The sequence below is a fragment of the Vespula vulgaris genome, chromosome 8 (assembly GCF_905475345.1).
Source record: "Vespula vulgaris chromosome 8, iyVesVulg1.1, whole genome shotgun sequence".
NCBI classification, from domain to species: domain Eukaryota; kingdom Metazoa; phylum Arthropoda; class Insecta; order Hymenoptera; family Vespidae; genus Vespula; species Vespula vulgaris.
The window spans coordinates 6,751,272-6,772,149 of NC_066593.1; the positions used below are offsets into that span (position 1 = coordinate 6,751,272).

Sequence of the window (20,878 nt, forward strand, 5' to 3'; positions counted from 1 at the left end):
CATACATACATATACATATACATATATATATATATATATATATATATATATATATACATGTCCATAATATATAAATAATTTATATTTTTAAGAAAATGTAAACAAATAAGTTCATTCATATGCTCAAATACAGTCCATAAAAATACTTCAAAAAAACTTCAAGAGATCTTTTTGTCATGTTGATATCGAACAAGTGCATAAATCTTTAAAATTATTGTGCTATAAAAAAAACAAAGAAGATAATTGTCATATATATGAAATAATTATATTTCAACTAGCCGTAGCATGTAATAGGGTGCTTGTAACTTCACTTAACTCGTGAGCTGATGATCGATTACTTCTATGAACAATTCCTAAATTATTTAACAATAATGGCTCATTACTTTTATCTCTAGATATTTCTAATAATTGTCGGGATGATTTATCTAAAAATATAGAATATGTTCATTATAAATAGTTTATAATAAAGTAATATTGTCAACTCTTTAATCACTCGAAAAAGAAAAACAGGTTTGTAAATAACTAAATTACCTTGACTTGTCGACAATAAGTACGAAAGTTCTTCTTGAGTAGATATATACTGAAAATCTTCACCGCAAGCACCTTTTAGTACGGTCACAACATCTGATCGTGGATTAAAAAAATATAGGCTTTGCTTACGATTATTAAATTCGCTAATTAGCGTAGCTATACCCTAAAATATGGAGAAAAAAAATTAAGTACTATGGTCTTTATGCAATATTTTTTATTTCTTTTACAAAACTTTACCTTAGCAGCTGTAAAATCTGCACCTAGAACATATCTACAATCAACGACTACTGGCAATTGACTAGAACCTTCCTTCACTCCTGCATCACCAACAGATTGTTTAATAAAATCTACAGCAGGAAAATATAAGCTATTTCCTGGAGTAATTAAAAGATATTCTGCTCCAGAGTCAGTCTAAAGTAAAGCATACCAAGTTATTGATACTATTAATATTTTTGTTAACCGTTTTAACAACCGATAAATAATTTTACTCACGGTACACTTATCTACGTGTACAGTTGGTCGTGCAGATGGATATAACAAAAATATCAAATTAGTACCAACGCCCAATAAAATTCCATATTCCACTCCTATAATGAGGCAAAAAAGGAAAGTAACAAACATCGGTATGAGATCTTTCTTGCTAGATTTCCACATGAGCTTTACGACCTCGTACTCAATCATGTATATAACGGCACAAATAATTACTGCAGCTAATGATGCTAAAAAAGTTAAAAGTAAGTATTTTGCTTATAGTTTATTCACACAAATGATAACTATAGAAACATATTATCTAACCCTTTGGAATAAAGTAGAAATATGGAGTGAGAAGACTAAGAGCCATCAAAATCAGTACGCCAGTGTACAAACCACCCATCGGTGTTTTTACACCACTAGCATGATTCACCGCAGATCTACTAAAGGAACCTGTAACGGGCATTGCACTGGCGCAGGATCCAAGAAGATTACAAATTCCCAAGGTAAGAAGTTCCTGCGTGGCATCAATTTTGCCGCCATTGGCGAATGCTTTCGCAATTGCTACATTGCCGAGTACTCCGATAATTGGAACTAATACTATGGACGTTCCTAATTCTGAACACATTTCCATAAAGCCGATGGTATGATTGTTAACTTGAGTTGAGAATGGCGGTGGACCGAACGATGGAAGACCGGATCGTACTTTACCAGTTAGAATAAAAGGATTATTAGACTCGGACGTGTTCATGTTGTAAGCAATTACTGAACAAATAATGACGATAATAGCATTTCGTGCTGTTGAAAGCATCCATATTGTTTTAGACAGTATCCGTTGATAGGTTGATGCTTTTTTTTCATCGGAACATAATTTGATGTCCTTCATTTTCTATAAATAAAATGTATGCTAATAAATGAACGAATTAATGAACAAACATTCATGACGATAAGATTACCCTAAATGATAAAAGAATGATAATACAGGTGAAACTCATCACACTGTCCCAAGGACTTATGTGGTGAATATTTTGAAAGACTTTTATCAAAGTATCCAAGAATCCTAGGGATGTGATTCTTAATCCTAAAAGACCTTTTAGTTGGGAAGCCACTATTATAACAGATGTTGCCGATGTGAACCCTACGGTCACTGGTACGGATATAAAATCAATTAAGACACCTAAAAATAGGAAATGATGTTTGTATAAAACAATTATAAAATAAACGATTACTCTCTTTTTCCCTCTTTTAAAAAATTTTCACCTAAATGCAAGCAGGCCATTAGTAATTGTAAACATCCAGTTAAAAATGCAAGAAGAACGGCAAAATCAGGACTTCTTCCTTGAACATATTCATGGGTCATTAAAGCCATCAGTGCTGTCGGACCGATCGTAATATCTTTACAAGAGCCAAATATGACGTAAACTATAGCACCGATAAAAGCGGAATAGAGTCCATACTGTGAAAAAAAATAATTTTTAAGTAATTGCATACTCTACCGTAAAGATATGCAAGAAAAAATATTGTTTCAATATAAATTCACATAATTATATTCGAATGTTAAAGATGTACATTCACTTTGCACGAATCAAAAATTATAAAAATATGAATCGATAATAATTTGTTTATTTTAACAAAATAAAAATTGATGTTCAATGATATTTTATTTGAACGTTATTAATTAAGATAAGATGATTAATACGTCTTACGATCAAAAAGCAAGCATGATTGGTTAATCAAATATATTACTACGCATATTGAAAGTGTATTATTAATTCGACCTTTATTATGTAAATAGCATATATTATATTATAACAAACGTTTCAGGATATGTTATGAATTCCGAAGATATGTAATTGATTCGTTTAGAAATTATCTAGAATACCAACATAATATCTCATAAATAAATGCTTAGAATTTCTTGTACTAGGTACACGTAATACATACACTTTCACCGCATATATCATACTATGGTTTGGCACTTTAAAACGATCGGATCTATCGTTGCTGATGAAGTTGGTGATATCTAAGAAATTTTTTATATAATATGAAATAGTATTGTTCGTAAAGCATAAAATTTTACATCAAAGTAACGAAACATATACATAGGTACATAGGATGTTCCACACAACTGGAACAGGCTGTATCTCCTGAACAGTTAAAAATAATAAAAAATGTTATTGATCAAAGTTAAATGGTATCAGATTATATAAGTGTAAAATAATTTTATACACTTTTGTGAATTGGTGCATCAAAAAAATGCAACTGTTCTTTTTTTTTTAATGGAAATCTATGTTTTTAAGACTGCATCACTTGATGCAGTTTTTATGCTCTACATAAAAGTATTAACATACTTATACCGTAAATTTATACATTAGAAAGTAATCATTAAGTTAAAAATTTTTTTAATTATTTCAATCTATCAGCAAATGTTCTAGAGTACTTACGTTATGTTCCATTGCAATGTTCGTAAATATGAACCAGCTGCTAATATTAAGTACTAATATTAATATAAGAAGATTTTCATTAATAAATATTCATTACTCGCATGCAATAATTTAGTGAGTCGTTTTAATTTTTAATATTGAAGACTTTAAACAACGCATTCGGCAAGAAATAACAAGAATTACGAAAAGGATTATTAGGAATGTGTTATGCAACGTTAAGAAGTAATGGAAAAGTGTTTAAATTGCATTTTTGGACCGTTCAAATATTTGTTGTAACATAAATATTCCAAAAAACTTATCGATAATAAATCAGAAAAATTTAGCTACGATAATTTCTTAACGTATAAATTTAGAGCATAAGCATGTTAATACTTCTACGTAAAGCATAAAAAACTGCTTCAACTGGTGGAGTCAAGAATATAGGTTTCCATTAAAAAAAAAAATTTGCATATTATGCACCGTCTGATATCATTTAACTTTGATCTATAACATTTTTTCTATTTTCAAACGTTTAAAAGATATAGTACCTGTTCCAATTGTGTGAGATACGATATACATACATACATACATACATACATACATACATACATACATACATACATACATACATACATACATACATACATACATACATATATCAACTTTCCATTGTGAAAATATATAAACATTCGAGTTGACACATAATCAAAAGGAGAAATTTCATTAGCGTGAGTTAGAAAGGCGTGACGAGAAACAACAAAGGATGACATCCATTCTTTCGTACCTGAGGTTCCAAACCGGCTAGAGTCGCATAAGCTAATCCTTGTGGCATCACGGTGAGTCCAACAGTGACACCAGCGATCGCATCATTGAAAAATTTTTCCGAATTATAATTAGGCAACCATTTCAAAATCGGTATTCGTTTTTTCACTAATTTCCGAAAAAATTTCCCATGAGATTTACTTTTCCACTCCTCTTGAACTTCTACTGTATTGACCTCCATATTACCTTTGGAAAGAAAATTATTCATTATATTATATAATATTATATTATATACAACACCAAGAAATGTTCAAACATTAAAATAAATTATAAGAAATGTAACATAAAAATATCATCGGAATCATCGGTAACAACGATGAAAATTATGAAGCACTAGAACAAAATTACGAGCTTTTTATCGAATGTTATTGTTATAAAAAAAAAAAATAAAAAAATAAAAAAGAAGAATAAATTATATAAAATCTATGAATATTTTTTACGTATGTAAAACTATTTCCTTGGTAATTTTCATTCATCTTCATTCATCGTTTATATAATTTTGCAATTGAGAAGAACCTTGAAATAAATACATATGTTTCTCGTTATGTAGAAAATCGGAATATATGCATATTAAAAGTGATTAGAGGACGCATACATCTGTATTTATTATATGTAAAGGCATACTAATAAGGATAAACAAGTATATGATTACAATAGGCAAACGAAAAAACACATTTTATCATAATATTTTTATTTCATTTTAACGACTATATTGATAAAAGATCCTTGTTATTTTTTCTTTTTGCTTTGAAAGAATTTCTGGTCTTTTTCGAATATTTTATAGATAAGATACAATAAAGAATATCCTCATTATATATATATAGGTATAGAAACGTAAAAGGTATAGAAACAAATTTGATAACTTAATCATTCAAATATATTACTTCATATGTTTTTCTCATTCTCTGTTTCTATTTTTTCCGCTTGCTTATAATCTTTTTGGATGACTTGCTTTAACGCTAAAGTCATTAAAATAGATTTCAATACGTCAGAAATAAAAAATAATACATGTATAAAATAGAAAATTTTGTGAATAAAATATCGACGTTTGGATTTATCAAAAAGCAAAGTTCATTAGGTCGAATCGCGAAACCAGTTTGATAGGTTTTACCTTATCGTTATACATTTAAAAAACATGTATACACGTTGACGGAAATTCATTAATATATTTTTTTTTCTTTTTTTTCCCCTTATTCCAAAAATTGTAGTTGAAATTTACATGCTAGTACATGTAGGTACTTGGTATCGGATGAATTTAAATATCGTAGATAAACCACTATTATCGAACGTTTGATAAACTATCAGTATCTTATCATTTGGATCGTAATGATAAATTTTTAGCTTTAATTTCGTATAATTCCTTATTGAAACCGGAAATTAATCGAATTTACATCGATAAATTATTATTATTGATAAATCTTATCAGTACTATTTATCGAATTGCAAATTGATGTTCACATATTTTATATAATTCCATTTCAAATTTCGCGCATGTCTGAGATAATTCCGTTTTACATGATTTTCTTTAATGATCAGTTAGTTATAAAACAGAGTATATAATTATCAATCATTATTAACGAATCTCATCGTTATTTTTATTCGCTAAGGTCTCTCATTAGAATTTCATTAGTGCGTGCAAGTACTAGTTAAAGCAAACTCATGAACAAAAATTTTTGTATTATTATTTGAAATAATTATGCCATTTTATAAGTACAATATAATTATCGAATCATCGTATTCGTTCGTTATTTTCTGTTCCCTTTTCTTTCTCAATTTTGTTCTTTAAAAAAACGAACAAACGAGGCAAAAAAAGCAACGATCCTGATATACTAATTGACCTTTTCTTTTTTTTTTGCTTGCTCCAAAAATAAACTTACGAGTTTTGAACAGCGATCTAGTAGTAGAAGCGTCGATAATGTGACGAGGCAACGTTATCTTCCGTGCTGCTGAGTACTACAGAAAAAAGATCTATTCGTGCGCCTGCCCTTTCACGTGAATTCACTCAAGAGATCCTACGTAACACTACATATCCGATCGTAATTTGAATTCAAGAAAAACAAGTGCGTTCTTTGACCTCTTCGTTATTTGATCGCAAAGTACCGGTTGATTTCCTTCGAGGGAAAATCAATATTTTCGCGCATGAAATCGGATCTTTAAACTCGAAAGAAAAGTGATCCATAAGAACAGTAATCGATGTATCGATCGAATTCAATATCACTGAAATAGCTTAAACTGTTCAAACACTTCCAATATTTCCCTCTATCTCTCCCTCTCTCTCTTTGTGTTTGCACAATAACGGTAAAATCTTGTTGAAAGAAACGCTCGTATCGAGAACGCTATACCGCGTGTCACTCACTGAAAGTTATCCGTGGCTTGTTGATCGCTTATATAGTACGAAGAAGGAGAGAAGCGAAACTCGCGTATGGTCGGAGGAAAAGTTGGCTATTAACCTTCCTTGCTTTTTCAGCCATACGTTGATACATAATGAATAAACGTGAGAGGGTATACTTCTCAGGAATACGGTTACGTGCGAAAGTATTGGGACAAATAAATCTGTATAAATAGTTGGCTGGCGTTAGTCACCAGTCGTTGAACGTTACGTTTCTTTGCTTCTTTATTTTTTTATACGTTAAACTAAATGTATGTACTTAGTATGTACATGAGTACGCTTCGAAACATAGCAAAATACTACGTAATGTTGTTGCACTTCGAAGGTGATCGGATTATGGTTTTTGCTATTTCTTTAAACCTCTTTTTACCGTCTCTTGCAGTTACTTTTCTATGCTCTACAAGGACAAAAATTTCTTATGACAACAGTTTATAAATTGTCGATTACCATGACAGTATTCTGATAAAAATGAAATATTTTTTTCAAATAATTCGACATAATTTTACAGATATTCCTGCAAATAATTAAGTTTACATTTTATCGCGTACCTTTCTTAAGTAAAATCAACGACTGTGTTAATTGATAAGTGAACTATTTAAAACAATTCGGAGCGATCTACTGCCCGGAATAATTTTGTTTCTTTTTGATAAAAAAGAAATCAAATAGGTACAGTTTTCGCGCCACTAGCTTCGATATCCATTCATTCAAGCGTATACAATAGTGACTTATTCTTATTGGATAAGATAATAGAATACGCGGCAATGCAGAGAAAATCGTAATCATTTAAGGCGGACACAAAAAACGAACGATTTAACGAACGATTAACTAAAGAAACAACAGCCTTGAATGTTTTTTTTAAATCTAATTACATAGTTAGTTACTATGAATTTCATAATTCTGTCATACTTACTTGTATGTTGATTTTCTTTTGCACTGGAATCGCCAAATCGAACGCAGATGTATTTTTCTCGTTCTACCAATCAGCAAAGAGATTGTCTTCACAAATACCGCGTGATATATCACGTTGACAGTCGATCGTGTCCATCTTTTATTGAAGGGCCACGACTATTTGACCCTTTCCATTACACAATCAAAAATAAACCGCATCGAAACGACGTATGTATATACTACGAATACAAACACCTTGAAATGGTAGATCATGTGGTTGATTCTTGATAAAAATTCAAATTCTTTTTCTGTTCGCAAAAAACCTTTGCTAGAGTACATTAAATGTTTTATATTTGTTTATATATTAATAAAATTGTTTTGGAATGTATCACATATTTATTTAAAATATTTCACGCTTCGGCATACATAAACACGCACATGTTAGGTTACACGATTAAACACACCTAATATATTATAACCTATAAAGGCAATAATTATTTCAAATCGAATAAAAACTAATCTTTTAAAAGTAGATACCTTTCTTTAATTCAAAAATTTAAACCCATAAATATCACATCAAAGATAAATGCCAACCAGACCGAAATAAATATCAAAATCCGGTACTTCGTTATTGCAGGTTATAAACTGAACGTCACTGTTCTTAGCACGTTGCACTATATATGTTTCTTAGTATGTTTGCAGTTCAGAACTTTCGCACAGATGGCACTACAATCGAAATTTATCGATGGACGATAATCTTTTAAAATTTCTTTCATTATTTCAAATTACTACGATACATTTAATATTACATTTTTTGACTGGATATTAATTAGTAAATAAATTAGTTAAATCCTACATTGTTATTTTTATTCGCATTTTAGCGGTTGATATTTTTAATTTACATCTTAGATCTATAATTCATTCATTCAATGAAATTAATCTTCATTGTAATTGGACAGACCTGTGATCAGCTGCGACCAATGAATGAATCGTAGTTTGAAATTTCTCAATCGTTCATATTTCAAACAGTAAGCGAAGATCAGTTGTCGTGTTCGAGTCGTTAAACGTTAACTTTCTATAAAGAATTAAAATTTTAACTTATTATATACGTTAAAAGAAATAACGTTCCTTTCGTACTGTATAAATTCTTCGATATATGAGTGAGTTTGAATTTACGTGTTAGTCGGTATCAGCGAAGTAAGCAGAGAGTAACAAAAGTAATGGCGTCTCAACGTTGTACAGCATCCGATCTTTAGAATTTCAAAACGTAAGAATAAAGAATTTAGTTATTGAAAACTTCTAAATAATAAGCGTGTTCGATGGTCCAGTATTAAATGGTAAGTACAAAAGATACTATTGGTAATTTCATTCGTATAATTCAAAAACATGAGTGAAACATTATCATATTACGTCGTATTTTTCATTATCTTGACATATGACGCACTTTACCGTTTTAATTTATATTACTTTATTATTATTAATTGTTATTATGGTGTATATTATTTGTATCATTTTCGTATTATCAATTTATGTATTAATGAGTATATATAATAATATCTTGTAATACAAACTGAATATCCGTTGATATCAATACGAATTTTCACCTTTTATGTCGAAGATATTGTCATGTGTATATTTTGTTTGACCTAAAGTGTTTTCATTTTACATTTTGTTTATATTTCTTTATCTTGTGTTATTATGTATTATTCTTATATTATAAATAACTCTGCAGATGTTAATTTTATGTAAACTAACTTAAACTGATTCTCTTATTGGTTGTATTTGTTAGGAATTATAACCAATATTGTCATAAATCGTCCATACAACAGGTAAAATGGAATCTCAAAATAGAACTTTACAAAATACATCTAAAACACAGCAAGTAACTGTAATTAGCAAGTTACATAATATGCAGTGGCTAAAAAATAATACACTTTTACCAGGCCAGTATGTTCAATTTTTTTATTTTTCAAGTATTCGGATGCATTATAATTTTGTTCTGTTTAATTATTTTGTCAAATTTAATTTTTGTATAATTGTTGGGTTTTTTTAACATATGATGTAAAATGTTTTTAAAAATATATGTAAAAGAAATATATGTACAAAATTATAAAATTTTATTGCATTACAGTGTAAAATCAAGAACACTTAAGAAAAGCATAAACAATTTAAGAGAAGATCTTGAGACGGTTAAGTTCGTTCGTACTTCTATAAATAATAATTTAGAACTAGCAAACACGACCAATATTGTTTTAACAAAACATGACAATAAATATGATTCTGACATTGAAAGTGACATAACTGAAAGATCAGTTGTATCAAAAAATATAATATCTACTTTACAATTAAAAAAGAAAATAAATTCTTCATATTTAAATAAACAAACATTAGTTCTAAAAGAATTAAAGAAAGAAGAAATAATGAATATGGCTACAAATGATAGTTTAATCACAGAACAATTGGAAATACAGCTTAGGTTAGAAGAACAAGAAAAGGACAAGTGCAATGCATTATGTATTGCATCAGAGGATACAAAACAGTAAGTTCATCATACAATTAGTAAAAATTTCACATATTGATCAACTTGTATACATTTGTATGTTCCAATAATTAGAAACACTCCTGAGTGTAATCTTCTTGTTTCATTGGAAGTACAAGACAAAATAAATAAAATAAATCAAACAAATGTTCACGATAAGAATAATAATGATAAATTGAATACTATAAAACAATCTAACTCAAAATCTGATATAGAGACGACGACATTATTAATAAAAGGTAATCAAAATAATTTATTTTTATATAAAAATTTTTATTATGATTTCAATAGTAAAAATAAATGTAATATAAATATCTTATTTTATATATACTTTATTAGATGACGATCAAGAAGTAAGAAGTAATAACATTAGTTTAAGTCAAGAAAAACATTCTTCAATTAATTCAAAAAATCTAGATAAGACATATATTACTAAAAAGGATACACGTGCCACTAATTTATCAAAGACTTCTAATGTTGCCTGCAAATCTCAGAAAACACATGAACATCAGATTGAGCAACCCCTTAAAGAAAAAGAAACACAAAAGATAGTACCAAATAAGAGTGCTTTTATAAATGTTCCTAATAAATCTAAAAACGAAATTTCAAAACAAAACATTGACATTAAATTCAAAAATGGTATAAAGAATTCACTTAAAAATGAGCCAGTAGTAATAAGTAAAAAGTTTCAAGATAAAAAAGATTATCAACCAAATCAATCTATTTTAAATACCTCCAAAGAATTGAAAAGTAAATGTAATTTACAGTCAAAGAAAGAATCTAATATAAAACCTTCTTCAGAATCTATATCAAGATATACTAATAAAAATGTTAAAGAAAGTGAAGAAAAAACTACTCCTTCAAATAGTATCAATAAACAAACTAAACTTAATCGTGCATGCTATTCATACAAGAAAGCAGAAAATAAGTCTATATCAAAGGTATATAATAATTCATCAAAAACTACACAATGTACAGTTAAAGAGAAAAAGAATGATTCAAATTCATCTAGTTTAGTACAATTGCAAACAACTGCACAATTATTTAATGTACAAGAAAAGCATTCTGGTCCAAGTAAAAAAGTAATAACTTCTCATGCAGATAATAAATATGAGAATATAGCACAGAATACGATATTGAAAGGTGAGCAAGCTATAGAAATACCAATCCTGAAAGAGCAATGTATTGATGAATGTATCAATGACAAATTAGTGTTTAATACCGTAAATAAAGAAATAAATGCATTTTTTAAAGAAGTAGAAGAGACTAATGAAAGTATTATACCAAATTTGCCAAATAAACACTCCATTAATGAATGCATAGAACAAAAACCGATATATACTAATCCATCCTTACAAGATTCGTCAAATTTGCAAACAAATATTAAGGAAAGTGTTCACAATGACTTCTGTGATAGTAATAGACAATTTGATAATATATCTTCTAATAATACTTGGTATGCTTATGAGCATTCACAAGAAAATATCTATCAACAACAGACACCTTCACACCAAAACTTTATTCATTCCGTCCCTAATCAATTTATTACAGGTTGTCCTGTAAATACCACTCTACCCAAATATAATTCTAATGTATCCCATTCTGACGCAAATGCAATACATTTAAATCAATATGACAATATACCAATTATGCAGAATAATTCACTGAATACAAGCTCTATGTCAAATCCAAACGTTTTACACACAAGTACAAAAAATACAAACATGTTACAATATCAGATGCCTAACATAGTACCTTGTAGTAATCCAAATATGATTAGACCACAGCCAGGTTTTTGTGTACATCCTATGACAGCTCAAGAGGAGCAATTTAACTTGCATAGATATGGAATGAGTTATTCATATTTTATGAATTCTTGCTTTGTATGTAGGAATGAGCATTATTTACCACATTCACAAAATTGGAATTTACCTAATACCTATCCAGTATCATTATTACCAAATTCTCATCTATGTAATTGTAATTTATGTTGTAATCATTCACCATCAAATGATATGATGTACAAGAATCCTGCTATAGCAAGATCAATACCTACTTCTATGCAGGCAGAAACTTCTTATGAACAAAACTTGCAAAGAAATGGGAGGCCTATGTCTAATTCTTGGTATAATGATAGAAGTTCACATAGTAATGAAACATATGGTATTAATTTACAGACACAAGGAGTTATTGTGCAGGAAAAGATAGGTAAATAAAAAAAGTATCCATAAATTTTTAGAAAGAACTCATATCTAATCTTAGAAATATATGTTGTATTAATAATGAAATCTTTATTATTTTTGCAAAGCTTTAATTTTTTAATTTTATCCAGATTCTAAGCAAGAAAAAAAGGATTGTGAGTTTTTAAGTGATAAAGAAATTACTAATCTTCCAATAATATCACCAAGAGCATGTATGAATTATGAAGGTGGTTTGCCTATAAATATTAATACTGTAAGGCCTCAAACAAAGTATAGCAGGAGAAAAGAATCAGGTCCAAATTATGATTTCCCATACAAGAAATATAATGAACGTTCTTATATTTCTAAAGAGTATATGTCTAATGCAAAATCTGATTATGGAAAAAAGGCAATCAAACAACAGAGCCATCCAAACTATAAAGCATAATAATATAATTATTTATTTTCAAATAATTGGTATAGTATACAATTTTTTATTATCAGTATTCTATTCTACATAAGACTTTAGTAATATGTTTATCACGACTTTGCAGTAAGATATGTCTTTGATTAATAATAAAAAAATCATTTTATATATTTATGAATAACTTTTTTCAAAATTTTTATTAAAATATAAACAAAGATTTCTTTTGTAACAATATTTTCTGCAAGGTCCTATATTTTTGTAGTAAAAACATGACTTTATGTTATAAAATACTGTATCTTAAAAATGTTTTCATTTTTCGTTGTGCTCACAATTATTAACTTAATTAAATAGATTAAGAATAACAAAAAAGTTCTATTATATTTAACGTATAAAAACTTTGTTATAAAGTAATATACAAATGAGTATTTCTAATCATTAAGTTTTTCTTTTGGTTTATATGAGACATTGTTATTAATTATTATATAGTTTATACACTGTACACATTTTGTAATGAAAAAATAAAATTATTGATTGTAAGATATTGTATTACACCTGTATTCTTTAATAGTATTCATTATTATGTTTATAAAACAAGCCTGTTGGAGATTATGCGAGGAATAATACTTAGCGGTGTCGTATTTTTTATTATCGATGGATTGATAAAAAATAAATCACAGATTTGTACTTGCAAATTCGTCCCTCATATCGACGACAGTCTTTCTTTTAAAATCATCAGGTATGACATAGCTTTCTGAATCTATGCATTTCATTTCATTGAATTCTTTTAAAATGGTTAACAATTCCACATCTGTTTTAGCAGTAACGATCGATTCATTGATAAGAGATTGTATACTTTGTAAAATTTCTGCAGTTGGTCGTAACAATATTAAAAAGCGATCGTTATCTTTGAAATCTTTGATCAGAGTACTAATGCCCTTAAAAAAAAAGGATAAACTTAATTTATGAAAAAAAAATAAATAAATAAAAATAGAAAGTATATTCTATTAATGTACCTGTGCTGCAGTAAAATCGATTTTATCGATATATCCACAATCCAGTATAATATATTTTAAGTTTTTTGAATGTTTTAATGATTTCTTATATTTATCATCATTCAACGTTTCAGTCAAGTATATCCTCAGGTAATCAACAGCGGGAAATAGAAGTCCAGCACTAGGACGAACGAGAACGTAATTCGCTATGGGATTCTACAAAAAAAAATAAAAAAATAAAAAAAAATATATATATATATGAATATTGAGTATATGAATATATGAGTTTATGAGTATTCTTATAATAGGAATATGTACATACCGTGTAAATACTTAAGTCCCCCCTACTGTATATTTTATGAGCTTATATATTATTCATAATCATTCTTGTTTACTTACATTTCTATATTCAATGTACATGGTTGGCCGTGCATTGAAATAAATTAATATAAGTAGATCGATCGCGATGCCTATCAAAATTCCTAGTTCAACACCAGCGAACAAGCATGCGAAAAATGTGATGAAAGCCGGAATAAGATCTCTTTCTTTAAAAACAAATAAGGATTTAATAAATAAATGTAATATGTTTTATATGTATATATGTATACGTGTATGTATGTATATATAATAAGAATATATTTATATTAATCCTTAATTAACAATTATCATGGATCAAATTGTTATACTTACTACTGCTTCTCCAAATCGGCCGTATTATATTTATTTCTATCATAAATATGACCGCAGTTATTATAACCGAACTTAAAGTAGCTTTAGGTATGTAATAAAAATACGGTGTCAATAAACTTAGGGCAAGTATGACCAGAATACCTAGAATCGATGTCGATCGATTAATATAAAGAATATATTATTTATTAGATCGCCGAAACGTCAAAAATGTACCTGTATAAAGTCCACCTAATGGAGTTCTTACACCTGAGGCATTGTTTACAGCACTTCTTGAGAAAGAACCAGTAATTGGCATGGATTGGAAAAATGAACCGATTACATTACACAATCCTAAAGTTAACATCTCTTGCGTGGCATCCAGAGTTTGTCCGCGTGCTAAAAAAAGAATCTATGTAAACACGTTGAAGAATGAAACGTGTTTCTATTTAAATTTATAAAGAAGAAAGAATAAACAAAAAATAGTATGTTAAAAGCTTACAGAAGGCCTTGGCAATGGCAACGTTTCCGATAATAGAGATCAATGGCACAACAATAATACCAGAGCCAAAATGTTTACAAATATCAAGAAAAGTCTGAGTTTCATTTCTAACGGTTATCGTGAAGGATGGGGATTCCACTCGTGGTAAGCCGGCATTGATATGTCCTGTAAGAAGGAAAGGAGCTCCGTCCCGAATTTCAAAAATATATGAAGCTACTGCACAAAGGAGAACAACAAGAGCATTTCTGCCTGTTCCTAGGAACCAAAAGAACGTTTTCAGGAATTGATTTCGAAACTTGATATCCTTAAGAATCTGCAATAAAAAGTTAGGAATAAGATCTTCGGAGTAGACACAACATAAAAGTAACTTTACAATTGCGTCCCGTCGTGAACGATGGCGTCAACAACCATTTGTCGGATTCATTGATTCAAGTTCTTTTCGTATGTAAATACCAAACAACAGAATCTTTTTTTTTAAATAGCTCGCACAAACATCGATTGTATACATATACGATTGTGTTAGAACATATGTAAGTACAATCTATGAATGTATACTTGTTGATAATATATACAAACCTTTAAAAGTAGCAGAACGAAAATGCAGCAGCAAGACAGAATAAGATCTGGCAGTCTCGTTTGGCCGATATTATTATACAATTCCTTCCATATATCCAAGAAACTTTCGGCGTGTATTTTCAAGCCCAACAGACCTTTGATTTGACTGCAAGCGATTATCAGACTCGTTGCAGATGTAAATCCAGCAACAACAGGCATCGACACGAATTCTACTAAGAATCCTAACCGCAGAATACCAAAGATAATGGTTACACAACCTGATAGAAAACAGAGAAGGATTGCATACTCTGGAATTCCCCTAAAAAATAATAACTCTTATACTTTTCGATATAGTGATGTATTTTAATTATCGTGAAATATTTTACTAAGATCAACGAGAAATATCTAATAGGATCAACGATTCATTTACAAAGTTGAAAGGTAAGAAAGTAAATGCATTTTTTAGGATACTTAATTTAAGCAAACAATCCTCGTATGCTTTCATTTATCTATCCTTTACGTTGTAGATATCTTTCTGTCTGATGTAGTATTAGTACGTGTTTTTTTTTTGCTCTCGAACAGTATATTATAGAAATAATAGTGGATCGAATGAGAAGGTTTTTTGAAAGAAAAGTGTTTTTACATTCTTACCTCGCATAAGTGAACGTCAGCAAGGATATTAGAGCGGTGGGACCGATATTGACCTCTTTACAAGTACCAAAAACGATATAAACGAAGCTTCCTATTAACGCACTGTAAAGGCCATACTGTGGACTTAGGCCAGCCAATCCTGCATAGGCTATCGCCTAATTAGTAATGATTAAATCCAAAAAACAAAGTACATGTTAAATCATTTGACTATGCATACATCGTTCACGTAACTTAAAAACATAAACATGCTTTTGAAAGTACCTGAGGTATCAAGGTCAGTCCGACCGTGAGACCAGCAACGAGGTCACCGAGCGCATCTTTGCCTCTGTAGAGAGGTAACCATTTTAAGAGAGGAATTCTTCCCTTAATTACTTTTTCAAAGCTGATCCCAGTCATGTTTGTTAGTCGATTACATTCGTTACGTTGCCCTTTGTAAACGAATAGGATGATTATTTTTTTTCTTCTTTCCTAACGTTACGACGACATTCAGTGTCAGCCGTAGCTCGTTGTTGAACCGTGATAGAATTGACGATAAAGAAGCATCACCGACTGTTAATGATCTTCTTCAACTACGCAGTGGAAAGGATTTTTAATCGTGCCTTGAAAAATAATCGCCAATGTTAGGATTACTGTACTAACGACTAAAGCGGAGGTTTTAATTGTCCGACAAAGGAAACAATTCTAATTAACCAATTTGTATGGAACAATTTGCGCGTCTTAAGATCGACACACTCGGTAAACTACGTTTAACTGTGCTTAAACCAGGTGGTAAATGATTAATGAGAGCAAAACGAACGTTATCGATATTATTTTAATTTGACTAAGTTATGAATTAAATTTGATTTTAATTGATAACATGTAATGAATTATGGCCAATAAGAAACTACGACAAATTTTGCTGATCAAAACTAAATATATTTCTATATATGTATATACTTGCCGAAATTATAAAATGTAGATAGTTTAGCGATTTATCACTGATCCTTTTCCATCGATCTCTGAGAATTGCAAATACTCCATGAAACTCGTCTGGTTTTACAGAACTATAACTATACCGATAGTTTCTCTTCTAGATCTGTTTTGTTCTTCTCTTAAAAGTCACAAAACGGGTATTAGATGGCCTCAAATAAAAAAAAGAAAAAATCGAAGAAAAAAGATTTCAATAATTGTTATTCTTGAACGTCACGAAACTCGAAATCTTTAGCGAAGATCTGTACTTTGTGCGATCTACCTGTTCGGCAGACTGATCGAATCTATAGCTTTTCTCGATTGACGCGCACCTCTCTTCCGCGTGCTTCAACATCTGGACGCGACGAGTATTTAAACGTTACGCATGCGTCGTCGTTTTCGTTATCGTCGTCATTGTCATTATTGTCATCGTCGTCGAGTCTGACGGAAACGAGGATCATCGTTGATTTCGTCAAATTGCTCCCTTTTCACGCCTCCGTGCTTTTGTAAATTCTGGATATTTCCGGTTCTCACTTATTCACTACATTTCCTTTTCTTTTCACATGGGTGATTGGAATGGTTTAATTTATGCATGAGAATATTTATAAAGAAATATTTATTATAATCCCATTTAACGATAACACGATAAACGTTTATTTTTTTATTCAGGTTTTTGTTTTTCAATAAGATTTATATTATAAACAAACCACATACTGAGAAACGGTATTTTTCTCGCAATTCGCAAAACGTTAATAAAACGAGTAAACACGTTTTAGCCTTTAACGTGATATCTATACTTTAATTTATATCTTTCCTTATAAATTTCGCATATCATTCAAATATAAATCAAGTATCTATAAATAATTTATCTTTTGTATAATTATGTAAAAAATCACTAGTTAATACGAAAATAAAATGCTATCAATTAATAATGTAACGATATTAAGTGTTTCAGACCAGGTATATATTGCATATATATATGTATATATTTGTTAGTTTAATAATTCTCGAAATGATAATAGGATAGTAAAGAGTCATAATAATGGTCCATTGACCTGGTTAACACGAGATGTTTCGTTACAAACTTCTTTTTTTAAATTTAACGAGGAAAAGATTATATTATTACTAAGAAGAAGTATTTATGTATCAATTATTTTTATAAATATTTTTATAATTACGCTTCTATTTTATTTATATTTGGATTTATAATGTTAAAATGATCGTTAAGCAATAATTCTTCGAATTAAATTTTACTGAGTTACTTCCTTGTAAAATAAACTGTAGTAGCGATTCCACGGTTGGGTCGATGTTCTATGTTGAGTTAATTCAAGTTCATTTAAATTCTTCTTGCGTTCTTCTTTACTATGTGTGGCAGGTAAACGCAATCACAAGGACGACGTATATATGTATTGGATGTTCTTGAACGCGAATAAACATTACACGTATCTTTTTAGATCGTCCACTTATAAATATCAATTTGTATAACCTTCGTTCTTTTTGCTTTTCTACTTATTAAAATAAAAGTTATTTTATAAAGAAATTGTTCGATTTTACCAATTTTTATCATTATAAATAATATTTATTGGATATAAGGAGAGAATAAAAGGAGAGTAAATACGTAACATTAATAAAAAAGAAATTATATCGGAAAGGCTATCCACATAAATTGAAATCAGCCAAGGTTATAGATATACACGTAAATGTGTGTATGTAGTTATGTAAACTTATTTCACATTTGTAGATAATTATTCGTATAATTCCAAGAAACATATGTAAATTGTTATATAATTCGCAGAGCGATGCGGACATATTGACCAAATAAAACTTTTATATTTAATAATGCCTTGCAACAGTATAAGAAGTGTCGAGATAAAAATAATGGCACCATTATTTTTTTAAGAGTAAACTTCAAGAAGTTATGTAATATGTAAAGAAAAGTATATCAATAAAACGAATTGTTTTCTACGTTAGATAAAAATTGTATTTTATTGCGTTGCTTATAAAGTTTGAAAGATCGTCGTCTTTATCAAACGGATAAATGTTTAAACCATATTATAGATTTTAAAGAATGTTGTTCTGTCTTTAGAGAAATCAAACAGGAAAATATTTTTCCAGTAATTTCTACTTGCGCCAACCGCAAGATCGTAAAATTTGCATTTATATCTTTCACGTTTTCTTCGCGTACCGCTTAAAGGACGAGGTAATTTCTATAGTTACATGCTAGTCTTTCTGAAGATATATTTATCGCTAAATTTTTAGATCCTTGGTTGCAAATTTTTATTTTTTTATTCTCACTTTTTATCTGTTTTAAACTTATAGTTAGTTATAAAAATATTTCAATATCTTTTGTAATTAAATAACTTTCTTAAAAGACTAAACAAAGTGATCTAAGTTCTTAAGTAAATACGGAGAAAATAGTCTATAAAATAATTTTCTGTTTTAGCAACGATAAAAAGTATATAATAAACCTTTTTAAATTGTATTAATTAGTTCATAGAAAGAAAAAAATATATGCATTTTGTATATTTGACTATAATATATATGTATCTTTATGTGATAAAGAAATTGAGATAAAAACAAATTCTGTAATATCGACGTGAAAGAAAAAGAAGGTTTAATTCTTGATAAAAGATGAAACTATCTTCGGAAAGATGGCAGCATAGTTTACTGTCTATTTGGTCAATCATTTCGTGTTTTACCGTTCGTTGAACAGGATACAGAAACGAACTTATTTTATGGATAGGTAGCAGCAGTGATCCCTATAAACCATAATCTTTGTATTAAAAGCGAATAGTGTGATAAATTTAGAGAAATTAATTTTAAATGGAAACTAATATCCTTATTTAAATAGTAATATTTCCTGAAATCATATATGTATAAAAGAGTTAGAAATGTAACTATAGATATTTTGTTTTAAAATTAATGATTTTGAATTCAATTGTTTATTTATATGTATATATTTTTATTATTTTTCTCTGAAGAAAAGAAATTAAAATCATCATTTTCAAGGTTAGTATAAATGTTTGAAGTAAAACTTACAGAAGTATGTAGATGTAGAAAAAAAAAATAAGAGAAGATGGTAGCGGAAATGGTGATTGATGAAGAAGCGTGAAAGAAAAAATTCAAACGTAGACGTACTAGATATACCTTTAGAACGAATCACACTGTACTAACAATGTCATTAACGTTGAAATGTTTCTTTCCATATAGACTTCTTAACGCACATTAGATCAGATCGTTTCCGGTCGACGATAATCGTCGAGAAGATCTCAAGAAAGAAAATAACATGAATACTACATTTCAGGTAAATAAGCATAATTAATAAAGCACGAAGCATGGAATTAGATCTTACAATTTTCAAGTTCATTGGTCTCACTAAGAAAGAGAGAATCAAAAAGCTGTATCCTCAAGGTCGATATATTGCTTTATAGATGCTCAATATTGCTTCGATCTGCGTTTATTTTTGGTACTTATTTTATATTTAAATAAGATACTATTATTCGTTCAACAAAATGTGTGACTCATTATTAATTCTTTCGAGAGAATCATTAATTTATTTTTATTAATTCTAACATGTCCGATGAGTTAAAAGGACACAAGGATAATATTTGCTGTCAAGGTTGCTCCTAGTCCATTCTAATATGCTGTGCCAACGATAATAGAATATTTAACGAGTTTCGTTTCTTTTTTTCAATGTACGTGTGCTGATCTATAATATCAAACGTTTTTGTTAATTCTTACATCATAATTAATGTTTTATATTATAGTATATTGATATAGTATATTAGTATAGTATATTATAAAATGTATTACGTTTAACATCGATAAAAAATTATTAACAAATAAAAAAGAGAAGAAATAAAACTATCTTTATATATCTATTTTTTGGATACT

General features: G+C 29.1%; 3 protein-coding genes across 6 annotated transcripts; 1 reads left to right on the forward strand and 2 right to left on the reverse strand.

The window, feature by feature from the left end:
- Positions 1-240: 240 nt before the first annotated feature.
- LOC127065967 (sodium-independent sulfate anion transporter-like) lies at positions 241-8,193 on the reverse strand. 2 transcript variants are annotated; one of them, XM_050999061.1, is made up of 9 exons: positions 7,547-8,193; positions 4,210-4,433; positions 2,263-2,458; positions 1,959-2,179; positions 1,327-1,891; positions 1,024-1,250; positions 769-942; positions 532-694; positions 241-425 (listed from the first exon to the last, which is right to left on the reverse strand). In XM_050999061.1, the coding sequence occupies exons 2-9, from the start codon at positions 4,426-4,428 to the stop codon at positions 271-273; spliced, it is 1,920 nt and encodes a 639-aa protein (XP_050855018.1). In that variant the 5' UTR covers positions 4,429-4,433; positions 7,547-8,193; the 3' UTR covers positions 241-270. The 2 variants fall into 2 exon arrangements, with proteins under 2 accessions (XP_050855018.1, XP_050855017.1); XM_050999060.1 differs by lacking the exon at positions 7,547-8,193 and adding an exon at positions 6,125-6,679.
- Positions 8,194-8,568: 375 nt separating this feature from the next.
- LOC127065966 (protein PF3D7_1417600-like) lies at positions 8,569-12,791 on the forward strand. Of its 2 annotated transcripts, none has more exons than XM_050999059.1 (6): positions 8,569-8,791; positions 9,314-9,471; positions 9,656-10,063; positions 10,139-10,302; positions 10,403-12,271; positions 12,396-12,791. In XM_050999059.1, exons 2-6 carry the CDS (start codon positions 9,359-9,361, stop codon positions 12,689-12,691), a joined length of 2,850 nt encoding a protein of 949 aa, XP_050855016.1. In that variant the 5' UTR covers positions 8,569-8,791; positions 9,314-9,358; the 3' UTR covers positions 12,692-12,791. The 2 variants fall into 2 exon arrangements, with proteins under 2 accessions (XP_050855016.1, XP_050855015.1); XM_050999058.1 differs by having other exon boundaries at positions 8,570-8,861.
- LOC127065968 (sodium-independent sulfate anion transporter-like) lies at positions 12,791-16,632 on the reverse strand. 2 transcript variants are annotated; one of them, XM_050999062.1, is made up of 9 exons: positions 16,298-16,632; positions 16,037-16,191; positions 15,407-15,704; positions 14,831-15,143; positions 14,566-14,727; positions 14,353-14,493; positions 14,062-14,207; positions 13,684-13,878; positions 12,791-13,605 (listed from the first exon to the last, which is right to left on the reverse strand). In XM_050999062.1, exons 1-9 carry the CDS (start codon positions 16,430-16,432, stop codon positions 13,342-13,344), a joined length of 1,809 nt encoding a protein of 602 aa, XP_050855019.1. In that variant the 5' UTR covers positions 16,433-16,632; the 3' UTR covers positions 12,791-13,341. The 2 variants fall into 2 exon arrangements, with proteins under 2 accessions (XP_050855019.1, XP_050855020.1); XM_050999063.1 differs by having other exon boundaries at positions 13,421-13,597.
- Between the last annotated feature and the right edge of the window lie 4,246 nt (positions 16,633-20,878).